General features: G+C 40.6%; 1 protein-coding gene across 1 annotated transcript; it reads right to left on the reverse strand.

The window, feature by feature from the left end:
* Nucleotides 1–13,836: 13,836 nt before the first annotated feature.
* Nucleotides 13,837–19,404, reverse strand: LOC311509474 (immunoglobulin superfamily member 8-like). Its single transcript, XM_084574703.1, has 6 exons — nt 18,963–19,404; nt 17,212–17,324; nt 15,836–16,094; nt 14,879–15,283; nt 14,492–14,548; nt 13,837–14,303 (listed from the first exon to the last, which is right to left on the reverse strand). Exons 1-6 carry the CDS (start codon nt 19,006–19,008, stop codon nt 14,212–14,214), a joined length of 972 nt encoding a protein of 323 aa, XP_084430829.1. The 5' UTR covers nt 19,009–19,404; the 3' UTR covers nt 13,837–14,211.
* Between the last annotated feature and the right edge of the window lie 5,130 nt (nt 19,405–24,534).

The raw sequence follows: 24,534 nt of genomic DNA on the forward strand, positions 1-24,534 counted from the left end.
GGGAGAAGAAGCAGCTTATAAACTAGTAGTAGTAGAAGAAGAATGAGCGCATAAAGTAGTAGTAGTAGAAGAAAAATTAGCTTACAAAGTAATTGTAGTAGAAGAAGAATGAGTTTATAAAGTAGTATAAGTAGAAGAAGAAGTAGCTTATAAAGTAGTAGTAGTAGAAGAAGAATTAACGCGTAAAGTAGTAGTAGTAGAAGAAGACAGAGCAGGAGGAGGAGAAGAAGCAGCAGCTTTCAAAGTAGTAGTAGTAGAAGAAGAATGAGCTTATAAAGTAGTAGTAGAAGAAGAATTAGCGCGTAAAGTAGTAGTAGTAGTAGAAGAAGACAGAGCAGGAGGAGGAGAAGAAGCAGCAGCTTTCAAAGTAGTAGTAGTAGAAGAAGAATGAGCTTATAAAGTAGTAGTAGAAGAAGATTGAGCTTATAAAGTAGTAGTAGTAGAAGAAGAAGAATAAGCTTATAAAGTAGTAGTAGAAGAAGAAGAATGAGCGTGTAAAGTAGTAGAAGAAGAAGAATAAGCTTATAAAGTAGGAGTAGTAGAAGAAGAATGAGCTTAATTGTAGTAGAAGAAGAATGAGCTTATAAAGTAGTAGTAGTAGAAGAAGAAGAATGAGTTTATAAAGTAATTGTAGCAGTAGAAGAAGTAGCATGAGCTTATAAAGTAGTTGTAATAGTAAATGAAGAAGAATGAGAAGTAGCAGTAAAACAAGAATGGGCTTATAAAGTACTAGTGGTAGTAGCAGAAGAAGAATGAGTTTATAAATAGTTGTACGCATATGAAAGTGTCTGAAATTGCCTCACACACAAATTAAACTTTTACTAAAAGCGACATTTGAGTGTGGTAGTTGACTGAATGTAATATGAATGGCAACACAGGTGAAGATAAGTATTCTGAATGTTGGTGGGAAACTAAATTAAATACATAAAACTGTCAGAAACGACAGAAAGATTTACAACAATGAAAAAAAAAATACCAACTGCCTCTTCAACAAGGAAATAAAGGCAGACCAGCGGGGAGGAAGGAATTTATGGCACAGGCCACAGAGGTAGAATTAAAAGGAGCTAGGGACTGCTACCTAAAATACACATATTACACATTCCTTCATGCTTTTCCAAAGCAATTTGCAGAATCTGCTGGAATTGTTTCAGCAACATAATCAGAAAAATGAGGCAGATATGAAGAAAAAACAGAGCGGTCGTCTTCAGTGCACAGAGATGTATGTATTTCTGAATCTGAGCTGCCTCAACTTTAATAACACTATATTTTGACGCTCGCATATCGTATATTTTCCCTAAAGACTGACCTTTTTTTTTTTTATCATGGCTGACACATTCCTGTTGTCAGTTACAGCGCTGTGGCCAGACCCATGCTGTTTATTTACTCAGAGCCGGGCAGGGCAAAGTTCACCGCTCAGTCAATCTCTCTGCAGGCGCTGAGGGAGGAGGAGGATGAGGAGGAGGAGGAGGAGGTGAGAAGTTTGGGTTTCTAACCTCGGAGTCAAAGGTTAAAACTTCGCGGGTCATCTGCTGCGATGCACTGGCTATCCTATTTTTAAAAATGTGTGTGTGTGTGTGTGTGTGTGAAGTCTACTACTGTATGTGGTCTCAACACCATAGCATCTGTTGTCACACAGCATCTGTTCCAACCAACACAGACTTATCTCGTTGCTCTGCTTCCCTATCAGTCATTAACTAGGTCACGGATTCTTATAAATGATGCATTTTAGAGAATAAACCTGAACAGGCCAACTGTTTGATACCGGACACTTCACAATACTTCACAAAGAGTCAAAAAACACAAAGCTGCAGGTCATGTGAAACTGTGCAGGGTTAGAGAGCAGGCCTGGTCCGAGGCTTACCTCATTCAAGAGCGAATACACCTGGTTAATGGTTGACATGACATATATGAGTCAGTGTCAAGACTCTATGAACAATCCGTGACATTAAACTCATGTATGAGCACAGAGAGGAAACCGTTTTAAAATACTGAACCAGAAAAACCTTGAGCTGAGACTGAAGCAGCAGCAATGTGGAGCTTTGTCGCCACCTTCTGCCTATCCACAATATTCATTTCATCATGTAGTTTTCCAAAATAGTAACAATTTACTCCAGTAAGCATTCAATCACTTGGTCTTTTATTAATAATCTTCAGCGCATCCAGTTTAAAATGTTATTCATGCATTATTTTTTCAATAGTACAGTTTCTGCAGTCTCACTACTCAGTGTGCAACATGTTATACAGTACCTGCAAAGTAATCCATTGTGCAATAGCTGTCCCTATGTGAAATGATGTCCAAAATCTCAAACTGCTTACTAGGGAGGGAATTACTGAGTGCCTATTACATAAGGAGTAATGACACTGTCTGATTTAGAAATACCACTCACTCCACTAGCAGAACTGCTAGGCTATGTATGACTCAAATGAACACCATTGAACACCATCATTCTATAAGTATTTACAATTGTGGTTTATCATCTGGACCCATGAGACCCAGCTCTATTTGCCCACGTGGGACTTCCTGTTTTGACCTTGTGGTTTTGACGCAGAAGATGATAAGGATGAAAATCAGCAGCAGATCAAGACCTGGAGGAGGATAGAGACATACCACTGATCAACAGTCTAGAGAAAATAACACTTAACTCGCTTAAACGCTTTTACATAATAACAATCCACCTTTACATACACAGCTTGCTGTGAGTGCTGTGAGGATGAGCGGTCATACTTTTAGATTAGATAACCAACATACCTCCTCTGACAATCAGGAGCCAGAAATTCAAGTCTGGTTCTGGAGTAGAAACAGAAGAATAAAATTATAAATTATTAGGTGGTGCACAAGATCCTTCATGTGTTTCCTTTTCTGCTTCCAAAGCAAGTAGAGCTCCTGCTGGTGGTTGGCTGCAGTATACATTGTAAGCTCCACCCACTCCATGTTAGCGGATGAGACTGAAGCCGAACTAAAACACTAAAGTACACAACTAACAATGTTTTTTTTTTGAAACATGGTTTCTGTCATTTTTGGTAGTTCATATAATACTGATGCATGTTCAAGGGTCTCTTGGTCTGTACTGCACAGACGCTGCCCACATCCCAACATTTAACCGGCTCGCTTGTTGCACTCGAACGCCTTGTCCATGAAACTCCACAGAGGTTGGCTGCAGCTAGCAGTTAAAAAAAGTTTAAAACGTATTGATAATTAGTGTTTTCTGGTGGATTTGATATATGGAAAGTGGATAGCAAAGATACAGAAAATGTTTTAACTGATCTTAACACATAATACTCACCTAACACAGACTTGTTGCAGGTGTGTTTAATGGGGGCACTGGTCTCAGAGCTGGCTTTGTTGGAAACTTTACAGGTAACGTCACTTGGCAGTTCTTTAGCTGTTTTTGTCAGAGTGACAGCAACCTCTTTTGACAACAGCTTTTTATCGTGAAACCATTCAAGAGTTGTGTGAGCCTGCAGGAAGATACAATTAATGGATTGATTAGAGAGCAATCATGTGAACATGTAGAGCCTCCATCATAGCAGAAATACCTGGTGTAAAACCTTGTAGCACAGTTTAAACATGAGAAACTCCCAAACCCATTTTAAGGACACATACTATTGCTTTAGGGTTCCTTAACACTTCATTCAACTCATTGGGAGAACATCCAGTGTCTGCTTTGTAATAAGAATATGCTTAACATTTGTTCTTACCGTCCCCTGCACCTTGCAGGTAAACTGGACTTTTGAGTCTGACAAACACTTCATTTCCACTGTAGGCTTCTTCACAGGATCTGAGTAGATTTGTTCACATCAACATTATATTAAAATATTGTAAATAACACATCATTGCAAACAAAACAGTGATCTGGATCTGATCGGACTTAAAAGGCCTGGAAGGATGGAAAATCTAGTTTTCTGTTGATTACACTGTACATCTACGACAGCTTCTGATGCATCAACGCACTAGAAGACGACAGCCACACCTAGTTTTTAGGCTTAAAGAGGGGTGCTCAGTAAGATTTATCATGACATACTGAAACAGAAGGAATGTACTGAAAATCTGTTGTTACCTACCCAATATGCATAAACGCATGTTGTTGTTGTTTGTGGTTAATCCCTTTCCGTTCTGATCATGAACATCAAAGGTGTATTTTCCTGAATCACTTTTCTTCAGCTTTGTCAGCTTCAGGGATCCATTTGAATCAACATCATCTGGTTTCCCTTGGGTAATTCTGCCTAATCTCTTAGAAAAGATAACCGAATCGTTTCTTAACCATTTCAAAGTGTATGACTCCTCCATTTTGATGGAAATAGGCACATCGACGTTTCCGCCTGTTGAAGCATATTTGTCACAATCATCCTGAGCATCTGTGGATCAGAAAGAGAGGTGAAGAATGTAATCATGTTACAGTCATGTTACAAAAGCCTTGAACAGTCATATTACAGTTTATTGATAATTTGAAAACAGAGCAACATATTCCTATGTCCAGTTTAGAATATTATTATTTCTTTTAAAGCCGAAGCTTCAATAGTGACTTCTTTTGGCGGCAGGATGAAATTTGAGAATCGTTCATGATTATGTATATATGTAGGAACGACCCCGTATTAAAACAAGCTCAAGAAGAAATGAAGAACAAAACGTGCAATGCATGAAGTTCTGACTTCCTGCATGTCCCAGTTTCTCCAGATGACCTTATGGCTGACATTTCAAGTCTGTCGAGTCACTTTATGTAGATCAAAATATAATTTTTACTCGTTTAGGCTAATATGACCTGATTGTCCTCTACGTTTGTATATTCAGTCTGAAGAGACAGAGGTCTACGAAATAAAACTCTGCAGATGATTTCCCCTTTCTTGTGACCAGAGGATGGATGGTCTGTGTATCACTTCCTGTTCTTGCTCTTCTAACCACAGTCTGCTCAGAAGCCATGCACAGCTGAATGCCCTCCCACACAGGGGCGGACGGGGACAAAAAAATTGGCCCTGGCATTTTGGACCAGACCTGCCCACCACATTCGATAACGTACACCTTCTCTGTCTTTTTGGTCTCTTGAATGTGCATACCAACTGTGCAACTCTATAAAACCACGTACCTTAAGCCATGCAATGAGTCAACAAGAATCAGTGAGAGTGGGCACATGATTAAATTCTTCCAAAAAGTGTCTTTTATTAACACTACAAAAATGTATACACCACCACTCCATCACAGTAATGAATCTTAAAGCAGCATTCATCTGGTTTTACTGGTCAATACCCTTTACTACTGGATACTGGACCACATTTTGTTGTGGATGGTGATCTACAAAGCTCTGTAACATAGAAGGCTACCCCACAAACAATACAATAGTCTAATAATGAAATTAGAATGGTGGTTTTAAAAAGTGTTCTCACATTCAAGTACTAACCTAGGCTTATTTTCTCATCTAGTCAGTGTACACAGTGTCTTATAAATAGCTGCTAGTGGTAAGGACGTTAGTTAATTTCACCCGCATTTACAATAAAAAACTAACTTGGCCATAGAACATTAGCCAAAATTATTTTATCGACGTTTTATCATTTTATCAGATTTACCAAGGGCTTGTGTTGCTTTAGCCCACTCATTACATAACCCAAGTGTTCTGAAAGCAGTCCAGCTTACCCCAGGTTCTACTACATGTTCCTGTTCACTGTGAGTACCACTATCAGAACCACCACCACCACTGTTATCAGCCACAGGAGCTGTTGAAGGTTCTGCCGTGGTAAACACGTCTGTCATTTTGGCACATTTGGCAGCGTTTCCTTGAAGAGCACGTTTCCTTATTTTCTCGCAGTTTCTCTCCATCTCAGAAGACCCTAACAGATAACGTTACGTTCATCCTACATTGCACTGCACACGGGCGCACAGATCCAAAAAGGAGCCAGTGTTTCTTGGGCCAGCCCTGTGTTAGTCAAGGAAATAAGCAATGGGCCGCAGACCAGTGGGTGTCAAGGGCCGGTGGTTAGGAAACAAACTCTTGGGCTGGATACTAACAAAAGAAAAGAAGCTTTTGTTTTAATGGCCACTGTACCTGTGGAAGAGATGCAGGAGCAGCAGAGCACAAACAGAGTGATGAGGGAGACGGGAGACATCTTCATCGGCGTCTGAAAAGAACGACTGCTTTCCATTATTTCCTGTCACAGAGCAGATACTTATTTTATGTGTGTATGAAAGGAAGTGATCCAAGGGGTCCCATCTAAAGGCAAATGTCTTACTTAGGACACAGAGACACATGCCCCTATTCTACCTTTGTAGCTTCAGTATCTATCTATCTATCTATCTATCTATCTATCTATCTATATATACATATATATATATATATATATACACTATATTACCAAAAGTATTCGCTCACCCATTCAAATGATCAGAATCAGGTGTTCTAATCACTTGGCCTGGCCCCAGGTGTATAAATTCAAGCACTCAGGCATGCAGACTGTGAAACAAGACATTTGTGAAAGAATGGGCCGCTCTCAGGAGCTCAGTGAATTCCAGCGTGGAACTGTCATAGGATGCCACTTGTGCAACAAATCCAGTCGTGAAATTTCCTCGCTCCTAAATATTCCACAGTCAACTGTCAGCTCTATTATAACAAAATGGAAGCGTTTGGGAAAAACAGCAACTCAGCCACGAAGTGGTAGGCCACGTAAAGTGACGGAGAGGGGTCAGCGGATGCTGAAGCGCATAGTGCAAAGAGGTCGCCGACTTTCTGCACAGTCAATTGCTACAGAGCTACAAACTTCATGTGACCTTCAGATTAGCCCAAGTACAGTACGCAGAGAGCTTCATGGAATGGGTTTCCATGGCCGAGCAGCTGCAGCCAAGCCACACATCACCAAGTGCAATGCAAGGCGTCGGATGCAATGGTGTAAAGCACGCCGCCACTGGCCTCTAGAGCAGTGGAGACGCGTTCTCTGGAGTGATGAATCACGCTTTTCCATCTGGCAATCTGATGGACGAGTCTGGGTTTGGAGGTTGCCAGGAGAACGGTACATTTCAGATTGCATTGTGCCAACTGTGAAATTTGGTGGAGGAGGAATTATGGTATGGGGTTGTTTTTCAGGAGCTGGGCTTGGCCCCTTAGTTCCAGTGAAAGGAACATTGAATGCTTCAGGATACCAAAACATTTTGGACAATTCCATGCTCCCAACCTTGTGGGAACAGTTTGGAGCGGGCCCCTTCCTCTTCCAACATGACTGTGCACCAGTGCACAAAGCAAGGTCCATAAAGACGTGGATGACAGAGTCTGGTGTGGATGAACTTGACTGGCCTGCACAGAGTCCTGACCTGAACCCGATAGAACACCTTTGGGATGAATTAGAGCGGAGACTGAGAGCCAGGCCTTCTCGACCAACATCAGTGTGTGACCTCACCAATGCGCTTTTGGAAGAATGGTCAAAAATTCCTATAAACACTCTCCTCAACCTTGTGGACAGTCTTCCCAGAAGAGTTGAAGCTGTAATAGCTGCAAAAGGTGGACCGACATCATATTGAATTCTATGAGTTAGGAATGGGATGGCACTTCAGTTCATAGAATGAGTAAAGGCAGGTGAGCGAATACTTTTGGTAATATAGTGTATATATATATATATATATATATATATATATATGTATATATATATATATATATATATATATATATATATGGATCACTTCCAGAGATTCTGATACGAATTAGAAGCCCGGCTACGAAGTCAAAAGATTAAACGTCTTACCCCTCGAGCTTTGACAGGATGGAATATCAGAACACCACCACCATGGCCACACTACCTCCTAACTCTCACACTCTCTTTGATGAGGCAGTCTCTGCGCCACAAAACGTGCGTCACCTCCTGTAAATAATTTGTATAAATAAGTTTCGTGGCCTTGTTGTTAAGCTGATCACGAAACGGAAACTTAGACGTGGTTTGCCATCACATACCTGAAACAGCTCCATTTTTAAACGCAGTCAGTTTTAATCATTCTTCACCTTGTATTTGGATGATGTACATTTTTGGGAATTACACAATGGAAAATGAAAAACAGATCACCTGAATGAATTTACTTTACCAAATGACTAATTCCAAATAACATAGTTGTTTTATAAAATATTTGTGGATTTGAATGTTTTTAGATGAGATGCAGATGTAAAATGATCAGCCAGTGAGAGAGATCTCTCTCAATGATGCACTCAGCCCTTGAGTCATGCTAAATGCTAGCTTACTTTGGATAATGTATTGGTGGTCGGGTCTATATTACAGACTAGAAGACTAGAAACTTTAAAAACACTACATTTATTTCTCAACAGGACAATGACCCCAAACACACCTCAAGGCTGTATAAGGGCTATTTGACCAGGAAGGAGAGTGACGGAGTGCTGCACCAGATGACCTGGCCTCCACAGTCACCTGACCTAAACCCAGTCCAGATGGTTTGGGATGAGATGGACCGCAGAGTGAAGGCAAAAGGGCCAACAAGTGCTCAGCATCTCTGAAAAACCATTCATTGAGAGGGTGCATCCAAACTTTTGACTGGTAGAGTATATATATAAAAACACAAAGCTGCAGGGAATGTGAAACTGTGTAGGGTTAGAGAGCAGGGCTGGTCTGAGGCTCACCTCATTCAAGAGAGGATGGACCTGGTTAATGGTTGACATGACATATATGAGTCAGTGTCAAGAACCTATGAACAATCTGTGACATTAAACTCATGTATGAGCACAGAGAGGAAACCGTTTTAAAATACTGAACCAGTAAAACCTTGAGCTGAGACTGAAGCAGCAGCAATGTGGAGCTTTGTCTCCACCTTCTGCCGATCCACAATATTCATTTCATCATGTAGTTTTCCAAAATAGTAACAATTTACTCCAGTAAGCATTCAATCACTTGGTCTTTTATTAATAATCTTCAGCGCATCCAGTTTAAAATGTTATTTATGCATTTTTTTTTCAATAGTAAAGTTTCTGCAGTCTCACTATACAATGTGCAACATGTTATACAGTACGTGCAAAGCAATCCATTGTGCAATAGCTGTCCCTATGTGAAATGATGTCCAAAATCTCAAACTGTTTACTGGGGAGGGAATTACTGAGTGCCTATTACATAAGGAGTAATGACACTGTCTGATTTAGAAATACCACTCACTCCACTAGCAGAACTGCTAGGCTATGTATGACTCAAATGAACACCATTGAACACCATCATTCTATAAGTATTTACAATTGTGGTTTATCATCTGGGACTTCCTGTTTTGACCTCTTGGTTCTGACGCAGAAGACGATGAAGATGAAAATCAGCAGCAGATCAAGACCTGGAGGAGGATAGAGACATACCACTGATCAACAGTCTAGAGGAAATAACACTAAACTCACTTAAACGCTTTTACATAATAACAATCCACCTTTACATACACAGCTTGCTGTGAGTGCTGTGAGGATGAGAGGTCATACTTTTAGATTAGATAACCAACATACCTCCTCTGACAATCAGGAGCCAGAAATTCAAGTCTGGTTCTGGAGTAGAAACAGAAGAATAAAATTATAAATTATTAGGTGGTACACAAGATCCTTCATGTGTTTCCTTTTCTGCTTCCAAAGCAAGTAGAGCTCCTGCTGGTGGTTGGCTGCAGTATACATTGTAAGCTCCACCCACTCCATGTTAGTGGATGAGACTGAAGCCGAACTAAAACACTACAGTACACAACTCACAATTTTTTTTTTGAAACATGGTTTCTGTCATTTTAGGTAGTTCATATACTGATGCATGTCTCTTGGTCTGTACTGCACAGACGCTGCCCACATCCCAACATTTAACCGACTCGCTTGTTACACTCGAACGCCTTGTTCATGAAACTCCACAGAGGTTGGCTGCAGCTAGCAGTTAAAAAAAGTTTAAAAGGCATCGATAGTTAGTGTTTTATGATGGATTTGATGTATGGAAAGTGGATAGCAAAGATACAGTTGTTTTAACTGGTCTTAATACATAATACTCACCTAACACAGTATTGCTGCAGGTGTGTTTACTGGGGGCACTGGTCTCAGAGCTGGCTTTGTTGGAAACTTTGCAGGTGACGTCGTTTGGCAGTTCTTCAGCTGGTTTTGTCAGAGTGACCTCTTTTGACAACAGCTTATTATCGTGAAACCATTCAAGGGTTGTGTGAGCCTGCAGGAAGATACAATTAATGGATTGATTAGAGAGCAATCATGTGAACATGTAGAGCCTCCATCATAGCAGAAATACCTGGTGTAAAACCTTGTAGCACAGTTTAAACATGAGAAACTCCCAAACCCATTTTAAGGACACATACTATTGCTTTAGGGTTCCTTAACACTTCATTCAACTCATTGGGAGAACATCCAGTGTCTGCTTTGTAATAAGAATATGCTTAACATTTGTTCTTACCGTCCCCTGCACCTTGCAGGTAAACTGGACTTTTGAGTCTGGCAAACACTTCATTTCCACTGTAGGCTTCTTCACAGGATCTGAGTAGATTTGTTCACATGAACATTATATTAAAACATTGTAAATAACACATCATGGCAAACGAAACAGTGATCTGGATCTGATCGGACTTAAAAGGCCTGGAAGGATGGAAAATCTAGTTTTCTGTTGATTACACTGTACATCTACGACAGCTTCTGATGCATCAACGCACTAGAAGACGACACCCACACCTAGTTTTTAGGCTTAAAGAGGGGCGCTCAGTAAGATTTATCATGAGATACTTAAACAGAAGGAATGTACTGAAAATCTGTTGTTACCTACCCAATACGCATAAACGCACGTTGTTGTTGCCTTTGGTTAATCCAGTTCCCTGGTCATTAAGAACTTCAAAGGTGTATTTTCCGGAATCAATGTTCTTCAGCTTTGTCAGCTTCAGGGATCCTTTTGAATCAATATCAGCTGCTTTCCCTTGGATAATTTTGCCTAATCTTTTATAATAGATAACCGAACCGTTTCTGAACCATTTCATGGAGTATGGCTCCTCCATTTTGATGTTAATAGGCACATCGACATTTCCACCTGTTGGGGCATACATGTCACAAGCATCCTGAGCATCTGTGGATCAGAAAGAGAGGTGAAGAATGTAATCATGTTACAGTCATGTTACAAAAGTCTTGAACAGTCATATTACAGTTTATTTCATAATTTGAAAACAGAGCAACATATTCCTATGTCCAGTTTAGAATATTATTTCTTTTCTTTAATTTTCCTTTGACCTGATTGTCCTCTACGTATATACAAAATAAAACTCTGCAGATGATTTCCCCTTTCTTGTGAACAGAGGATGGACGGTCTGTGCATTACATCCTGTTCTTGCTCTTCTAACCACAGTCTGCTCAGAAGCCATGCACAGCTGAATGCCCTCCCACACAGGGGCGGACTGGGACAAAAAAATTGGCCCTGGCATTTTGGACCAGACCGGCCCACCACATTCGATAACGCACACCTTTTCTGTCTTTTTGGTCTCTTGAATGTGTATACCAACTGTGCAACTCTTTAAATCCATGTACCTTAGCCATGCAATGAGTTAACAAGAATCAGTGAGAGTGGGCACATGATTAAATTCTTCCAAAAAGTGTCATTTATTAACACTACAAAAATGTATACGCCACCACTCCATCACAGTAATGAATCTTAAAGCAGCATTCATCTGGTTTTACTGGTCAATACCCTTTACTACTGGATACTGGACCACATTTTGTTGTGGATGGTGATCTAAAAAGCTCTGTAACATAGAAGGCTACCCCACAAACAATGCAATAGTCTAATAATGAAATTAGAATGCTGCTCACTGACTTCTGTTTTTGTTGGTGTATGGTGGTTTTAAAAAGTGTTCTCACATTCAAGTACTAACCTAGACTTATTTTCTCATCTAGTCAGTGTACACAGTGTCTTATAAATAGCTGCTAGTGGTAAGGACGTTAGTTAATTTCACCTGCGTTTACAATAAAAAACTAACTTGACCATAGAACATTAGCCAAAATTATTTTATCGACGTTTTATCATTTTATCAGATTTACCAAGGGCTTGTGTTGCTTTAGCCCACTCATTACATAACCCAAGTGTTCTGAAAGCAGTCCAGCTTACCCCAGGTTCTACTACATGTTCCTGTTCACTGTGAGTACCACTATCAGAACCACCACCTCCACTGTTATCAGCCACAGGAGCTGTTGAAGGTTCTGCCGTGGTAAACACGTCTGTCATTTTGGCACATTTGGCAGCGTTTGCTTGAAGAGCACGTTTCCTTATTTTCTCGCAGTTTCTCTCCATCTCAGAAGACCCTAACAGATAACGTTACGTTCATCCTACATTGCACTGCACACGGGCGCACAGATCCAAAAAGGAGCCAATGTTTCTTGGGCCAGCCCTGTGTTAGTCAAGGAAATAAGCAATGGGCCGCAGACCAGTGGGTGTCAAGGGCCGGTGGTTAGGAAACAAACTCTTGGGCTGGATACTAACAAAAGAAAAGAATCTTTTGTTTTTATGGTCACTGTACCTGTGGAAGAGATGCAGGAGCAGCAGAGCACAAACAGAGTGATGAGGGAGACGGGAGACATCTTCATCGGCGTCTGAAAAGAACGTCTGCTTTCCATTATTTCCTGTCACAGAGCAGATACTTATTTTATGTGTGTATGAAAGGAAGTGATCCAAGGGGTCCCATCTAAAGGCAAATGTCTTACTTAGGACACAGAGACACATGCCCCTATTCTACCTTTGTAGCTTCAGTATCTATCTATCTATCTATCTATCTATATATATATATATATATATATATATATGGATCACTTCCAGAGATTCTGATACGAATTAGAAGCCCGGCTACGAAGTCAAAAGATTAAACGTCTTACCCCTCAAGGTTTGACAGGATGGAACATCAGAACACCACCACCATGGCCACGCCACCTCCTAACTCTCACACTCTGCGCCACAAACAGGCGTCGCCTCCTGTGAATAATTTCTATAAATAAGTTTCGTGGCCTTGCTGTTAATCTGATAACGTAAGGGAAACTTAGACATGGTTTGCTATCACATACCCGAAATATTTCCATTCTTCAACGCAGTCAGTTTTAAGTGATTCTTTACCTTGTATTTGGATGATGTACATTTTTGGGAAAAACCACAATGAGCGACTCCTTGGTGTTCATTTAAACAGGTCCATTTTAGCTTACTTTGGATAATTCATTGATGGTGGGATCTATATTACAGACTTTAAGTGAAGCTCTAAAAACACTAGATTTATTTTTCAACAGGACAATGACCCCAAACACACCTCAAGGCTGCATAAGGGCTATTTGACCAGGAAGGAGAGTGACGGAGTGCTGCGCCAGATGACCTGGCCTCCACAGTCACCTGACCTAAACCCAGTCCAGATGGTTTGGGATGAGATGGACCGCAGAGTGAAGGCAAAAGGGCCAACAAGTGCTCAGCATCTCTGAAAAACCATTCATTGAGAGGGTGTGTCCAAACTCTTGACTGGTAGAGTATATAAATAAAAACAAAGTCATGTGAAACTGTGCAGGGTGAGAGAGCAGGCCTGGTGTGAGGCTTAGCTCATTCAAGAGAGGATACACCTGGTTAATGGTTGACATGACATATATGAGTCAGTGTCAAGACTCTATGAACAATCCGTGACATTAAACTCATGTATGAGCACAGAGAGGAAACCGTTTTAAAATACTGAACCAGTAAAACCTTGAGCTGAGACTGAAGCAGCAGCAATGTGGAGCTTTGTCGCCACCTTCTGCCGATCCACAATATTCATTTCATCATGTAGTTTTCCGAAATAGTAACAATTTACTCCAGTAAGCATTCAATCACTTGGTCTTTTATTAATAATCTTCAGCGCATCCAGTTTAAAATGTTATTTATGCATTTTTTTTCTAATAGTAAAGTTTCTGCAGTCTCACTACGCAATGTGCAACATGTTATACAGTACGTGCAAAGCAATCCATTGTGCAGTAGCTGTCCCTATGTGAAATGATGTCCAAAATCTCAAATTGTTTACTGGGGAGGGAATTACTGAGTGCCTATTACATGAGGAGTAATGACACTGTCTGATTTAGAAATACCACTCACTCCACTAGCAGAACTGCTAGGCTATGTATGACTCAAATGAACACCCATTCTATTCAATAAGTATTTACATTTGCGGTTTATCATCTGGACCCATGAGACCCAGCTCTCGACACCTTTGGTTTCAGCAAAGGAAATTAATATACAGATACATCAGAGCATTTGCCCACGTGGGACTTCCTGTTTTGACCTCGTGGTTCTGACGCAGAAGACGATGAAGATGAAAATCAGCAGCAGATCAAGACCTGGAGGAGGATAGAGACATACCACTGATAACTTGCTCAAAATGTGTGAAAGATCAACAGTCAAGAGGAGATAACGCTAATCTCACTTAAACGCTTTTACATAATAACAATCCACCTTTACATACACAGCTTGCTGTGAGTGCTGTGAGGATGAGCGGTCATACCTTTAGATTAGATAACCAACATACCTCCTCTGACAATCAGGAGCCAGAAATTCAAGTTGGGGTTGACCTCAGAGTCTGGCTCTGGAGTAGAAAGTGAAGAATAAAATGCAGTAAAGACACATTTTAATGCACTGCATTTTATTAGGTGGTGCATTAAAATTCTTCTTTTGTTTCTTTTTTTCCTTCTTAGTGTGCTAGCATGCTAGTTTGTGAATGCTAATTTTGTTATCCACCAAAATGATGAGCCAGAGCTAAATCAGTCAGAGGAAGTTGATGATTCATCCTCAGGGAACCGCAAACCTGTGATTCATTTCATTAAACATTTGTTGAGATATTCTATGCTGTTTGAGAACAACACTGCTTCTTCTTTTAACATGATATTTCTATTATAGCTCCTTTGGTTTCTCTCACCTGTGGGAGTAATCGTGACATTTCCCATCTCCTTTGTATTCTCCACGATCTTTATCCATCCTCCATCCTCATGTGTCCATTCTGTTCCGTTGCATTCGTAATTCCCATCATCCGATGTCGTCGCTCTGGAAATCACCAGTTCAAACAATCCATTCCTGCCGGGGACCAGTCTGATGCCCCCATCGGCATAGCGGCGAGCATACTTCGTCCCCGTGACCACCTCCCACTGAGGACCAAACGTCAGGATCTCCTCGGACGTCGCCCCCTTCTTCACCGACCAGGTGACGGACAGGTAGGTGGGGTGGGTGAGTTCCCGGGTGACGTTGCAGGAGAGCGTGAATTCACTTCCCTCCGGGACGACTGGGGGCGGGGCCTGGGGGGACACCTTGAGGGTGTTGGAGATGACTGACAGGAAAACAAAACACTGTGTGAACACATTTATCACACAATAGCAAGCTGTAAAGACACTCAACATATAAATACCAAAGACGAGACATATTTAATCATCTTAATCGTGACTAAAAATAAATAATTTGTCAAACATAAATCCAACTGAATATTGAGAATTAGTGCCATTTGTTAGATTCTTTGCTATTAACAGAAAGTTTAGAGCTCCTTACAGCAGCTTACAGTAATAACTGATGAACATTTTCTGGGAAGCTACAGCACAAAGCACAGGTTAGTTGGTCTTTTTACAGGCTGGTTTAACCTTTAAATGTGGACATTTTGTTCAAGAATTACACCTTTAACCAGCGAGAGGACTAATAGATTTTCAATTCAAAAAGCAAAAACAAAAAAAAATAACTCTTTGTCCTTTACTACATGAAAAAAAGAAAACAGAAAAAGAACTAAAGGAGAAAAAAGCCATCATTTGATTCATTGAAAACCAGAAGCTGCTGATCAAAAGACTTCTAGTCTATTATAACTATATACATCAGTTATCAGGAAAAGACATACCAATGAGCTGGACCTGGGCCATATAGTTGCCACTGATGACTGAGTCGGTGCTCGGCGTCTGACACCAGAAGTAACCGGCGTCCTGGGCCTTCACCTCGGCGATCTTCAGCTCCACCTCGTTGTTTCTGAGCCGCACCACCGAAATGTCGCCGGACGCGACGCGCTTGCTGAACGACGGGTGGGAGAAGCTGGCCTCGAAGGTGGAGAATATCTTTATCTTCTGTCCCCTAGGGTCCCTGGACATCTCCCAGTCAAAATCCTGCGGAATACAGTGGTATGACGGTGATCTGAGCGGTGTGTTAAGCGAATACCATATTTGCAGCATTCGACCTCTGAGGTTTAAAAGAGTATCTCCACAGCTTGAGATGAAACTATTTTTAAAATATGACACTGGACATGGTAACAGAAAGAAGATTATTCATCCACCCATCTAGTATCTACATCAGCTTATCCTGTGGAGGGGGTGAGGTGGGCCGGAGGCGATCCCAGCTGGCATTGGGCGAGAGGCAAGGTACACCCTGGACAGGTAGTGTTTCCGCCAGTTAATCCAACACGTTTGTCTTTAGGACGATGGGAGGAAACAAGAGGACCAGGAGAAACCCATCAATCAATCAATGAACTCAACATTGGCATTACAGACGCTAGTTGGACATGAGTGGTTCTAGTTTCTAGACCAGCAAAGTGTTAGTGCCACTCTATGACCAGTTGGCCATATTTCCTTAGTAATGTATGATCATGGCCGATGAACGATGAACCTCACATTTTCCCAAGTGTCATGAGCAGCTGAAAAAGAACCATAATATCCAATATCTATCCCTAATATAACATCCAGGAGCTTAACAGAAAATACTGATACTCTCCAGAGGATGAACCTCTGTCAGCTCTGTGGGAGACATATTTAAAACAGCCTACATCGTTACCTAGTATTCACACTGGGCCTCTTTGATGTATTTTTAATACAACAGAGGTATGAGGTACAACTATTTCCTGATTCATTTGGAGCTCCCCTCCACATCCCGTGAAACAGAATTCTAAAACAACCCAATACTCATATACACACACCAATTAAACAGCTCTCTAATTGCAAGGGCTTTCAGGACCTGGGAATGAGATAGGAAAGCAGAGAAGGTTGAGAAAGCCTCAGATGTGAAGAGTAGAAAGAGGACTATTGTATCTCTTATGTTCCTTTACCATTTCTACTGTTATACTAGTACTAGTAGTTAGTTTTTAGTCAGTGTAACATATGGGATTGTGATGCCACAAATTCTCTACTACCCCAGAACATAGAGTGTTGGAACCCAAGGTAAATAGTAACCAAAATTTACTTTCATTTGTTCAGTGCATTCATCCAGGTGTGATCCACATATGGAAATTACCTGCTCAGGAGGTCCCCCGTAGTCATTGACCTCACATCTGATGGAGACCGGCTGACCCTCCACCCGGATTAAGGGACCAGGAGACACTGTCACCACACGGGCTGAGCCAAGGCCTTCAGGGACAGAGACAATATTTATTTATGATAGTCTTTGACAACTAACCGAGTCTTAACTGAGTTGTGTCGTGAGACACTCAAATCAAGAAGAACATCTTGCGGTTCAGCCGAAGGAACTTATGAACCACTGAGTGAGTCCTTACATTCAAATTTAAAACCGCTTCCTTAAAATGTATTTTTAAATGTACGCGGTAAATACAAATTACGGGTGTCTCACTGCAAGAAGAACATACATATCCTCAACATTTAAAGGCGCTCTAGGAGAAAACAGCCTGAGGACACAAACAAGATGTGATGGTCAACTGGAGAGTTTGGAGAAACGGGATGATGGGACATTTCTTAACCTTAGCTAGATTATGACTTGAAAAAGGAGCTGACTTACTTTTATGAATACACTTTCCCGCAAGTTTCCTTCACTTATTTGCCTAAATGTATATTTTCTACTTCCAAATCCAGTTAGTTAATATAAATGTGAAAATTAAAGATCGACGACGCTGGTGGCTGGCTTCAGTATACAATGTAAGCTCCATCCACTCCATGTTAGTGGAGGACACTTAAGCCGAACTAAAACACTAAAGTATACGACTAACAATTTTTTTCAAAGATGGTTTCTGTCATTTTAGGTAGTTAATATAATACTGATGCATGTTCAAGTGTCTCTTGGTCTGTACTGCGCAGGCTCCGCCCATATCCCTGGAATGGTAGCATCAGTTTGACCAATGGGAGGAAGTGGAGAAGCATGTCCATATTTATATACAGTCTATGGTTTCAAGACTTGAGTTAATGGAATCACATCTGTTTTAAAACGCAATACTTTTACCATGATACAATAAACGCTCCATAGTTTGTGAGTGATATGATTGGCTGGCTCTGTGTTTTTCTCAAAGCTAAGTTCATCTCAACTTAAACACAGTTTTTATGGAGTTTAGTCCTGAAAGAACCCGGTTGGGTTTCAACAAACACGTCTGTGATACACTGCAACATAAAAACATCAAGGCAGCTGTCATGTGTCAATGATGAATGACAACCCGGGTTGTTAGGAAAGGAAATCGAAAGTCTGGTTGGCGACAGTAAAGCAGAACAAAGAGGCTGTGAGCCTGCATGTGCTGCCAGAAATACACTACTGTCTGTGTGTGTTTGATGACCTAAGGTATAATGAACAGAGCCAACATTTACCAAAAGGGAATTTTAACATTCTTTCTAGAATAGCTCATTGATTTATTTCCGCTTGAGTAATTTATTCATACGTTTAGAATGTTTTGAATCCATTATTTTATTTAACCGACGCCTGTCTTCCAAGATTTTGAACCTGTTCGCTTGTTGCACTCGAACGCCTTGTTCATCAAACTCCACAGAGGCTGGCTGCAGCAAGCAATTAAAAAAAAGTTTAAAAAGCATCGATAATTAGTGATTTTTGATAGATTTGGTGTATGCCGAACTGGAAAGTGGATAGCAAAAATACAGAAAAAGCTTTACCTGGTCTTTTACGAGGTATCTGCGTATGACGACATCAGGAAAACTTTAAATTGGAAAATTTCAAAACGGGGTTTAACATTGGCTTCTCCATACTGAAGAATGCCGACATCTGTCGTAGTTAATGAGCCATCAACAGTCAAGCAAAGAAACGTCTCTTACCGAGCATTAAAACACTAAAGGCGAGAGCGAGGAGACAGTAATCCATTTCCACTGATCTCTTATTCCACTCCTGTCCTTTTTCCTTGATGTCCCCTCCGTTCCCTTTGTCCTGCCTTGGGGTAAAACCTGTCCTCTGCCGTCGCTAAAACTCTCAGATCTGTGCGGTAGGTCCGCAAAACGGATGCACACCGCGGGCCTCTTAATTTTACATGCTTCACCCACACCGATCCGGTTTAATGCGTGTGTGGAAATGAAACTGAGACAGACAGAGAGAGAGACTGAAGGAGAAGAGGGAGCGAGAGAGTGAGGTCATTAAATGGGTGTTCTTTATTTTCATGACTACGTACATTAAAGATTCTCACTGAAGACATCAAAACTATGAACACATATGGAATGATGTAGTAAACAAAAAAGTGTGAAATAACTCTAAATATAATTCATATTTTAGAGTCCTCAAAGTAGCCACCTTTTGATTTGTTGACAGCTGCAAACCCCTGGACTTCTCTCAGTGAGCTTCATCATGTTGTCACCTGAAATGGTTTTCAATTCACATGTGTGCCTTGTCAGGGGTCATTTGTGGAATTTCTTGCCTTCTTAATGGGGTTGGGACCATCAGTTGTGTGGTGCAGAAGTCAGGTTGGTACACAGCTGACAGTCCTATTTGACAACTGTTAGAATTCATCTTATGGCAAGAAACAATCAGCTAAGCAAAGAGAAACGACAGCCCATCATTACTTTAAGAACTGAAGGTCAGTCAGTCCGGAAAATCGCAAAAACTTTGAATGTGTCCCCAAGTGCAGTGGCAAAAACTCGAGCGCTACAACGAAACTGGCTCACATGAGAACCGCCCCAGGAAAGGAAGACCAAGAGTCACCTCTGATGCTGAGGAGAATGTGTCAATCAGGCCTTTATGGTCAAATAGCTGATACAAAACCATTACTACGGAAAAGCAACAAGCAGAAGAGATTTGTTTGGGCTAAGAAACACAAGGAATGGACATTAGACCAGTGGAAATCCGTGCTTTGGTGTGATGAGTCCAAATTTGAGATCTCTAGTTCCAGCCGCCTTGTCTTTGTACAACGCAGAAAAGGTGAACGGATGGTCTCTACATGCATGGTTCCACTGTAGAACTATGAAAGGATTCCTTCCAGGCCCAATCATTTTCAGGACGGTCATCAGACCTCAACAGACCAGAGCTTATCATGTCTCGATGTATTAAATACTTGGCCAGATCAGTTGTAGATGATGAACTGGGTTTGTTGGTTCTGGAGTAGCACCAGTCTGCGAGTGAGGAGGTTGGTAACTACTGCTGGCTTGTCTTGCGTTGTGTGATTGTATCGGATGGCTGTAACTGTGAGGATGCTATCGTTTCATTGAGCCCATCCTGGATACACTTTGAGTGTAAGTGTGATGGTGATGTGGAGTCATCCTCCTGTTTGAATGTTCGCTGAGCAGGTGAGTCACAGTAGCTGAGTTCACAGTTGCTGACCTCGCTTGACTCGTCTTTACCTTCCCCCATGTTGTTTTCAGCTGTCTCATCGTTGTCCATTGTTGGCTGGTGCATTGGTGTTGCCGTAGGTTCTGGTGGCTTTGAGTGTTGATGAGGCTCAGGTCTCGGATTCTCAATGCACATATTCTGCTGCTTCCAAAACATTAGCTTCAGCGATGCTGCTGCAGCCTCACTCTCTAACGTCAATGCGTGCAGACTGGCTCTGTAGCTCTGCTTTCTTTCTGGCAGCCTCAGCTGCAGCCTTTTGTTGTTGCTCTTCAACATATGCTTGAGCTTTCGTCACGTCTGCTTCTTTTTGTGCAAATGATGCATTTGCGCGTGCCCTGGTTGCAATTGCGCTGGCTGTTGAACGCTGACTGCTACGTGAAGAGCAGGAACACAACAACCTTGTCTCAAATGTGTCTTCATTGTCATCCATCTTGCAGCTTTAATGTCAGAAGGAGACTGTGTTTCCACGAAGATCCACTTCTTACTTGCTCGATCCACGTCTGAATGAAGCTGACTTCTAGCTTAGCAGATAGTTAAACAGTTTCTCAATAAAACACCCAGAGGCTTCAGGAAGGTTTTGATGCTTTACTAAAGAAGATCTGTAAAACTGGAATATAAAACATAAAAAAGCAAATGGTATATCATACTTGGTTTTGTCTGTATTTTGTACATTCAGAAATACAACACACATAAACATAAATCAAAATTATTATTTACTCCACACAGCAGAAATGGTAATAAGTAGCGTAGTGATTAGCTCGATGCTAACATAATATGGAAAAAATATTGGTCACACTATTAACTTTTACGGTAAGTCACACAGGTAATTCAGGATGATTATGAGGCTGTAGATGGAAGTCGCCCTCATCTGTTGAGAGAAAACAGGCAAAGACGGTGGGTCAGACCAGGAGAAGCTACTTATTTACATTCAGACTATCTAGTGTTTCTCAGTCAGGTATGGATGGCTGGCTTCAGATCACAACTGTTAGATACACTTCAAACTTTTTCTTTGACATACTGTAATTTATGTGTAAAGCATAATTTAATTTTCAGACCAAATGTTTGACTCAGTTTGCTTTGTGATCGTTACGTTAATCTTCAAAGCTTCCTTCAACTGTTTGCCAATGGCTTCAAAAGATTTGTAAATTCTTATCAATGCAAAAATATTTTTTATAATATGCAAGTAAAATAAATGCTTATGTTTAGAGACTTTAAAGAGAGAATGAATGTACATACAAATAATATAATTCATTAATTACAATGGGCCTAATACTGATCCCTGAGGAGCTCCACAAGTAAACATTAGATATTCCTCAAATTATTAGATTATTAGATAGAGATTGATCTATCTTGGACGTAGAGGTAAACTTAAGGAAGTTTGTCTCAATTAAATTCGGCTGATTTGAACATGAATTACAAACAACAACAGAAATTATTACCCTTAAATCGCATGTGCTTTTGCCGTCTGGTCTGGACACAGCGAACGATGACAATGATGATCAGCACCAGGACAATACCTGATGAGGACGAACAACAAATTGTGCAAGACATGTAAAACTAAACAAAACAAAACGTGTAATTCCTTGCATATCTTTGTGTTAGGATGTAATCTAATTAAAGAGACTGCCATACACAAGAAGCCCAAACATACCTGCTCCACCACCCACAAAAATCCAGATACTAAGTCCAAGTACTTTCATATCTTAAGAAGGATGGGACATAGGGAGAAAAAAATATATGTTATGGTTTCACTGCAATACACAGCTGGTTTAAAAATCGGACAATTCTTGTTTATGTAGCTGTGTTAACCACCAAATAATACTCACCTAACACAGTATTGCTGCAGGTGTGTTTAATGGGGGCACTGGTCTCAGAGCTGGCTTTGTTGGAAACTTTGCAGGTAACGTCACTTGGCAGGTCTTCAGTTGGTTTTATCAGAGTGACAGCAACCTCTTTTGACAACAGCGTTTTATCATGAATCCATTCCAGAGTTGTGTGAGCCTGCAGGAAGATACAATTAATGGATTGATTAGAGAGCAATCATGTGAACATGTAGAGCCTCCATCATAGCAGAAATACCTGGTGTAAAACCTTGTAGCACAGTTTAAACATGAGAAACTCCCAAACCCATTTTAAGGACACATACTATTGCTTTAGGGTTCCTTAACACTTCATTCAACTCACTGGGAGAACGTCCAGTGTCTGCTTTGTAATAAGAATATGCTTAACATTTGTTCTTACCGTCCCCTGCACCTTGCAGGTAAACTGGACTTTTGAGTCTGGCAAACACTTCATTTCCACTGTAGGCTTCTTCACAGGATCTGAGTAGATTTGTTCACATCAACATTATATTAAAACATTGTAAATAACACATCATGGCAAACGAAACAGTGATCTGGATCTGATCGGACTTAAAAGGCCTGGAAGGATGGAAAATCTAGTTTTCTGTTGATTACACTGTACATCTACGACAGCTTCTGATGCATCAACGCACTAGAAGACGACAGCCACACCTAGTTTTTAGGCTTAAAGAGGGGCGCTCAGTAAGATTTATCATGACATACTTAAACAGAAGGAATGTACTGAAAATCTGTTGTTACCTACCCAATACGCATAAACGCACATTGTTGTTGTTTCTGGTTAATCCCTGTCCATTCTTATCATGAACTTCAAAGGTGTATTTTCCTGAATCACTTTTCTTCAGGTTTGTCAGCTTTAGGGATCCTTTTGAATCAATATCTTCTGGTTTCCCTTGGATAATTCTGCGTAGTCTTTTATTAAATATAACTGAATCGTTTCTGAACCATTTCAAGGAGTATGACTTGTCCAGATTGATGGTAATATTCACACTGAAATCTCCGCCTGTTGGGGCATATTGGTCACAAGCATCCTGAGCATCTGTGGATCAGAAAGAGAGGTGAAGAATGTAATCATGTTACAGTCATGTTACAAAAGTCTTGAACAGTAATTTTACAGTTTATTCACAATTTGAAAACAGAGCAACATATTCCTATGTCCAGTTTAGAACATTATTATTCCTTTTAAAGCCAAAGCTTCAATAGCGACTTCTTTTGACGGCAGGATTCTTCTTTTATTTTCAGTTTTGAAATTTGAGAATCGTTCATGATTATGTATATATGTAGGAACAACCCCGTACTAAAACAAGCTCAAGAAGAAAAAAAAAACAAAATGTGCAATGCATGAAGTTCTGACTTCCTGCATGTCCCAGTTTCTCCAGATGACCTTTTGGCTGGCATTTCAAGTCCGTCAAGTCATTTTATGCAGATCAAAATATAATTATTACTCGTTTAGGCTAATATGAATTTACTGTGGTTAATTCCCACTCACAAACGAAAAGAAGCTTTTGTTTTAATGGTCACTGTACCTGTGGAAGCGATGCGGGAGCAGCAGAGCACAAGCAGAGTGATGAGGGAGACGGGAGACATCTTCATCATCGTCTGAAAAGAAGAACGACTGCTTTCCTTTATCTAAGTTATTTCCTGTCACAGAGCAGCCACTTATTTTATGTGTGTATGCGCGCTTATGGTTTTGAAAGGAAGTGATCCAAGGGGCCCCATCTACTTTCAATGCAAGAGAACAAAGCGAGCAAAGCAAATGTCTTAATTAGAACACAGAGACACATGCCCCTATTCTACTTTTGTAGCTTCAGTAGCTATATTTCAATCTATATATATAAATATACACACACACATACAGTATATATAGAGAGAGAGGATTGTCAATAAAGATCAGCAGAGCACTAATTAAAATACAAACACTCATTTATGACATGAAAAAAACGACGATATAAACTCAACAATTTGCTCCAACTTATTTCAAAACATTAAACCTTAACAGGAAATCTGCTGATCTCATCTGATGTCAATAACAAATAAAGAGACAAATAAATTATGCGTTAAAAGATATAATTATTTTTATTCAATACCTGCGGCGACAAAGTCAAAAGATTAAACGTCTTACCCCTCGAGCTTTGACAGGATGGAACATCAGAACACCACCACCATGGCCACGCCACCTACTAACTCTCACGCTTTCTGTAATGAGGCAGTCTCT

Source organism: Chelon labrosus, assembly GCF_963514085.1.
Source record: "Chelon labrosus genome assembly, chromosome: 24".
NCBI classification, from domain to species: Eukaryota; Metazoa; Chordata; class Actinopteri; order Mugiliformes; family Mugilidae; genus Chelon; species Chelon labrosus.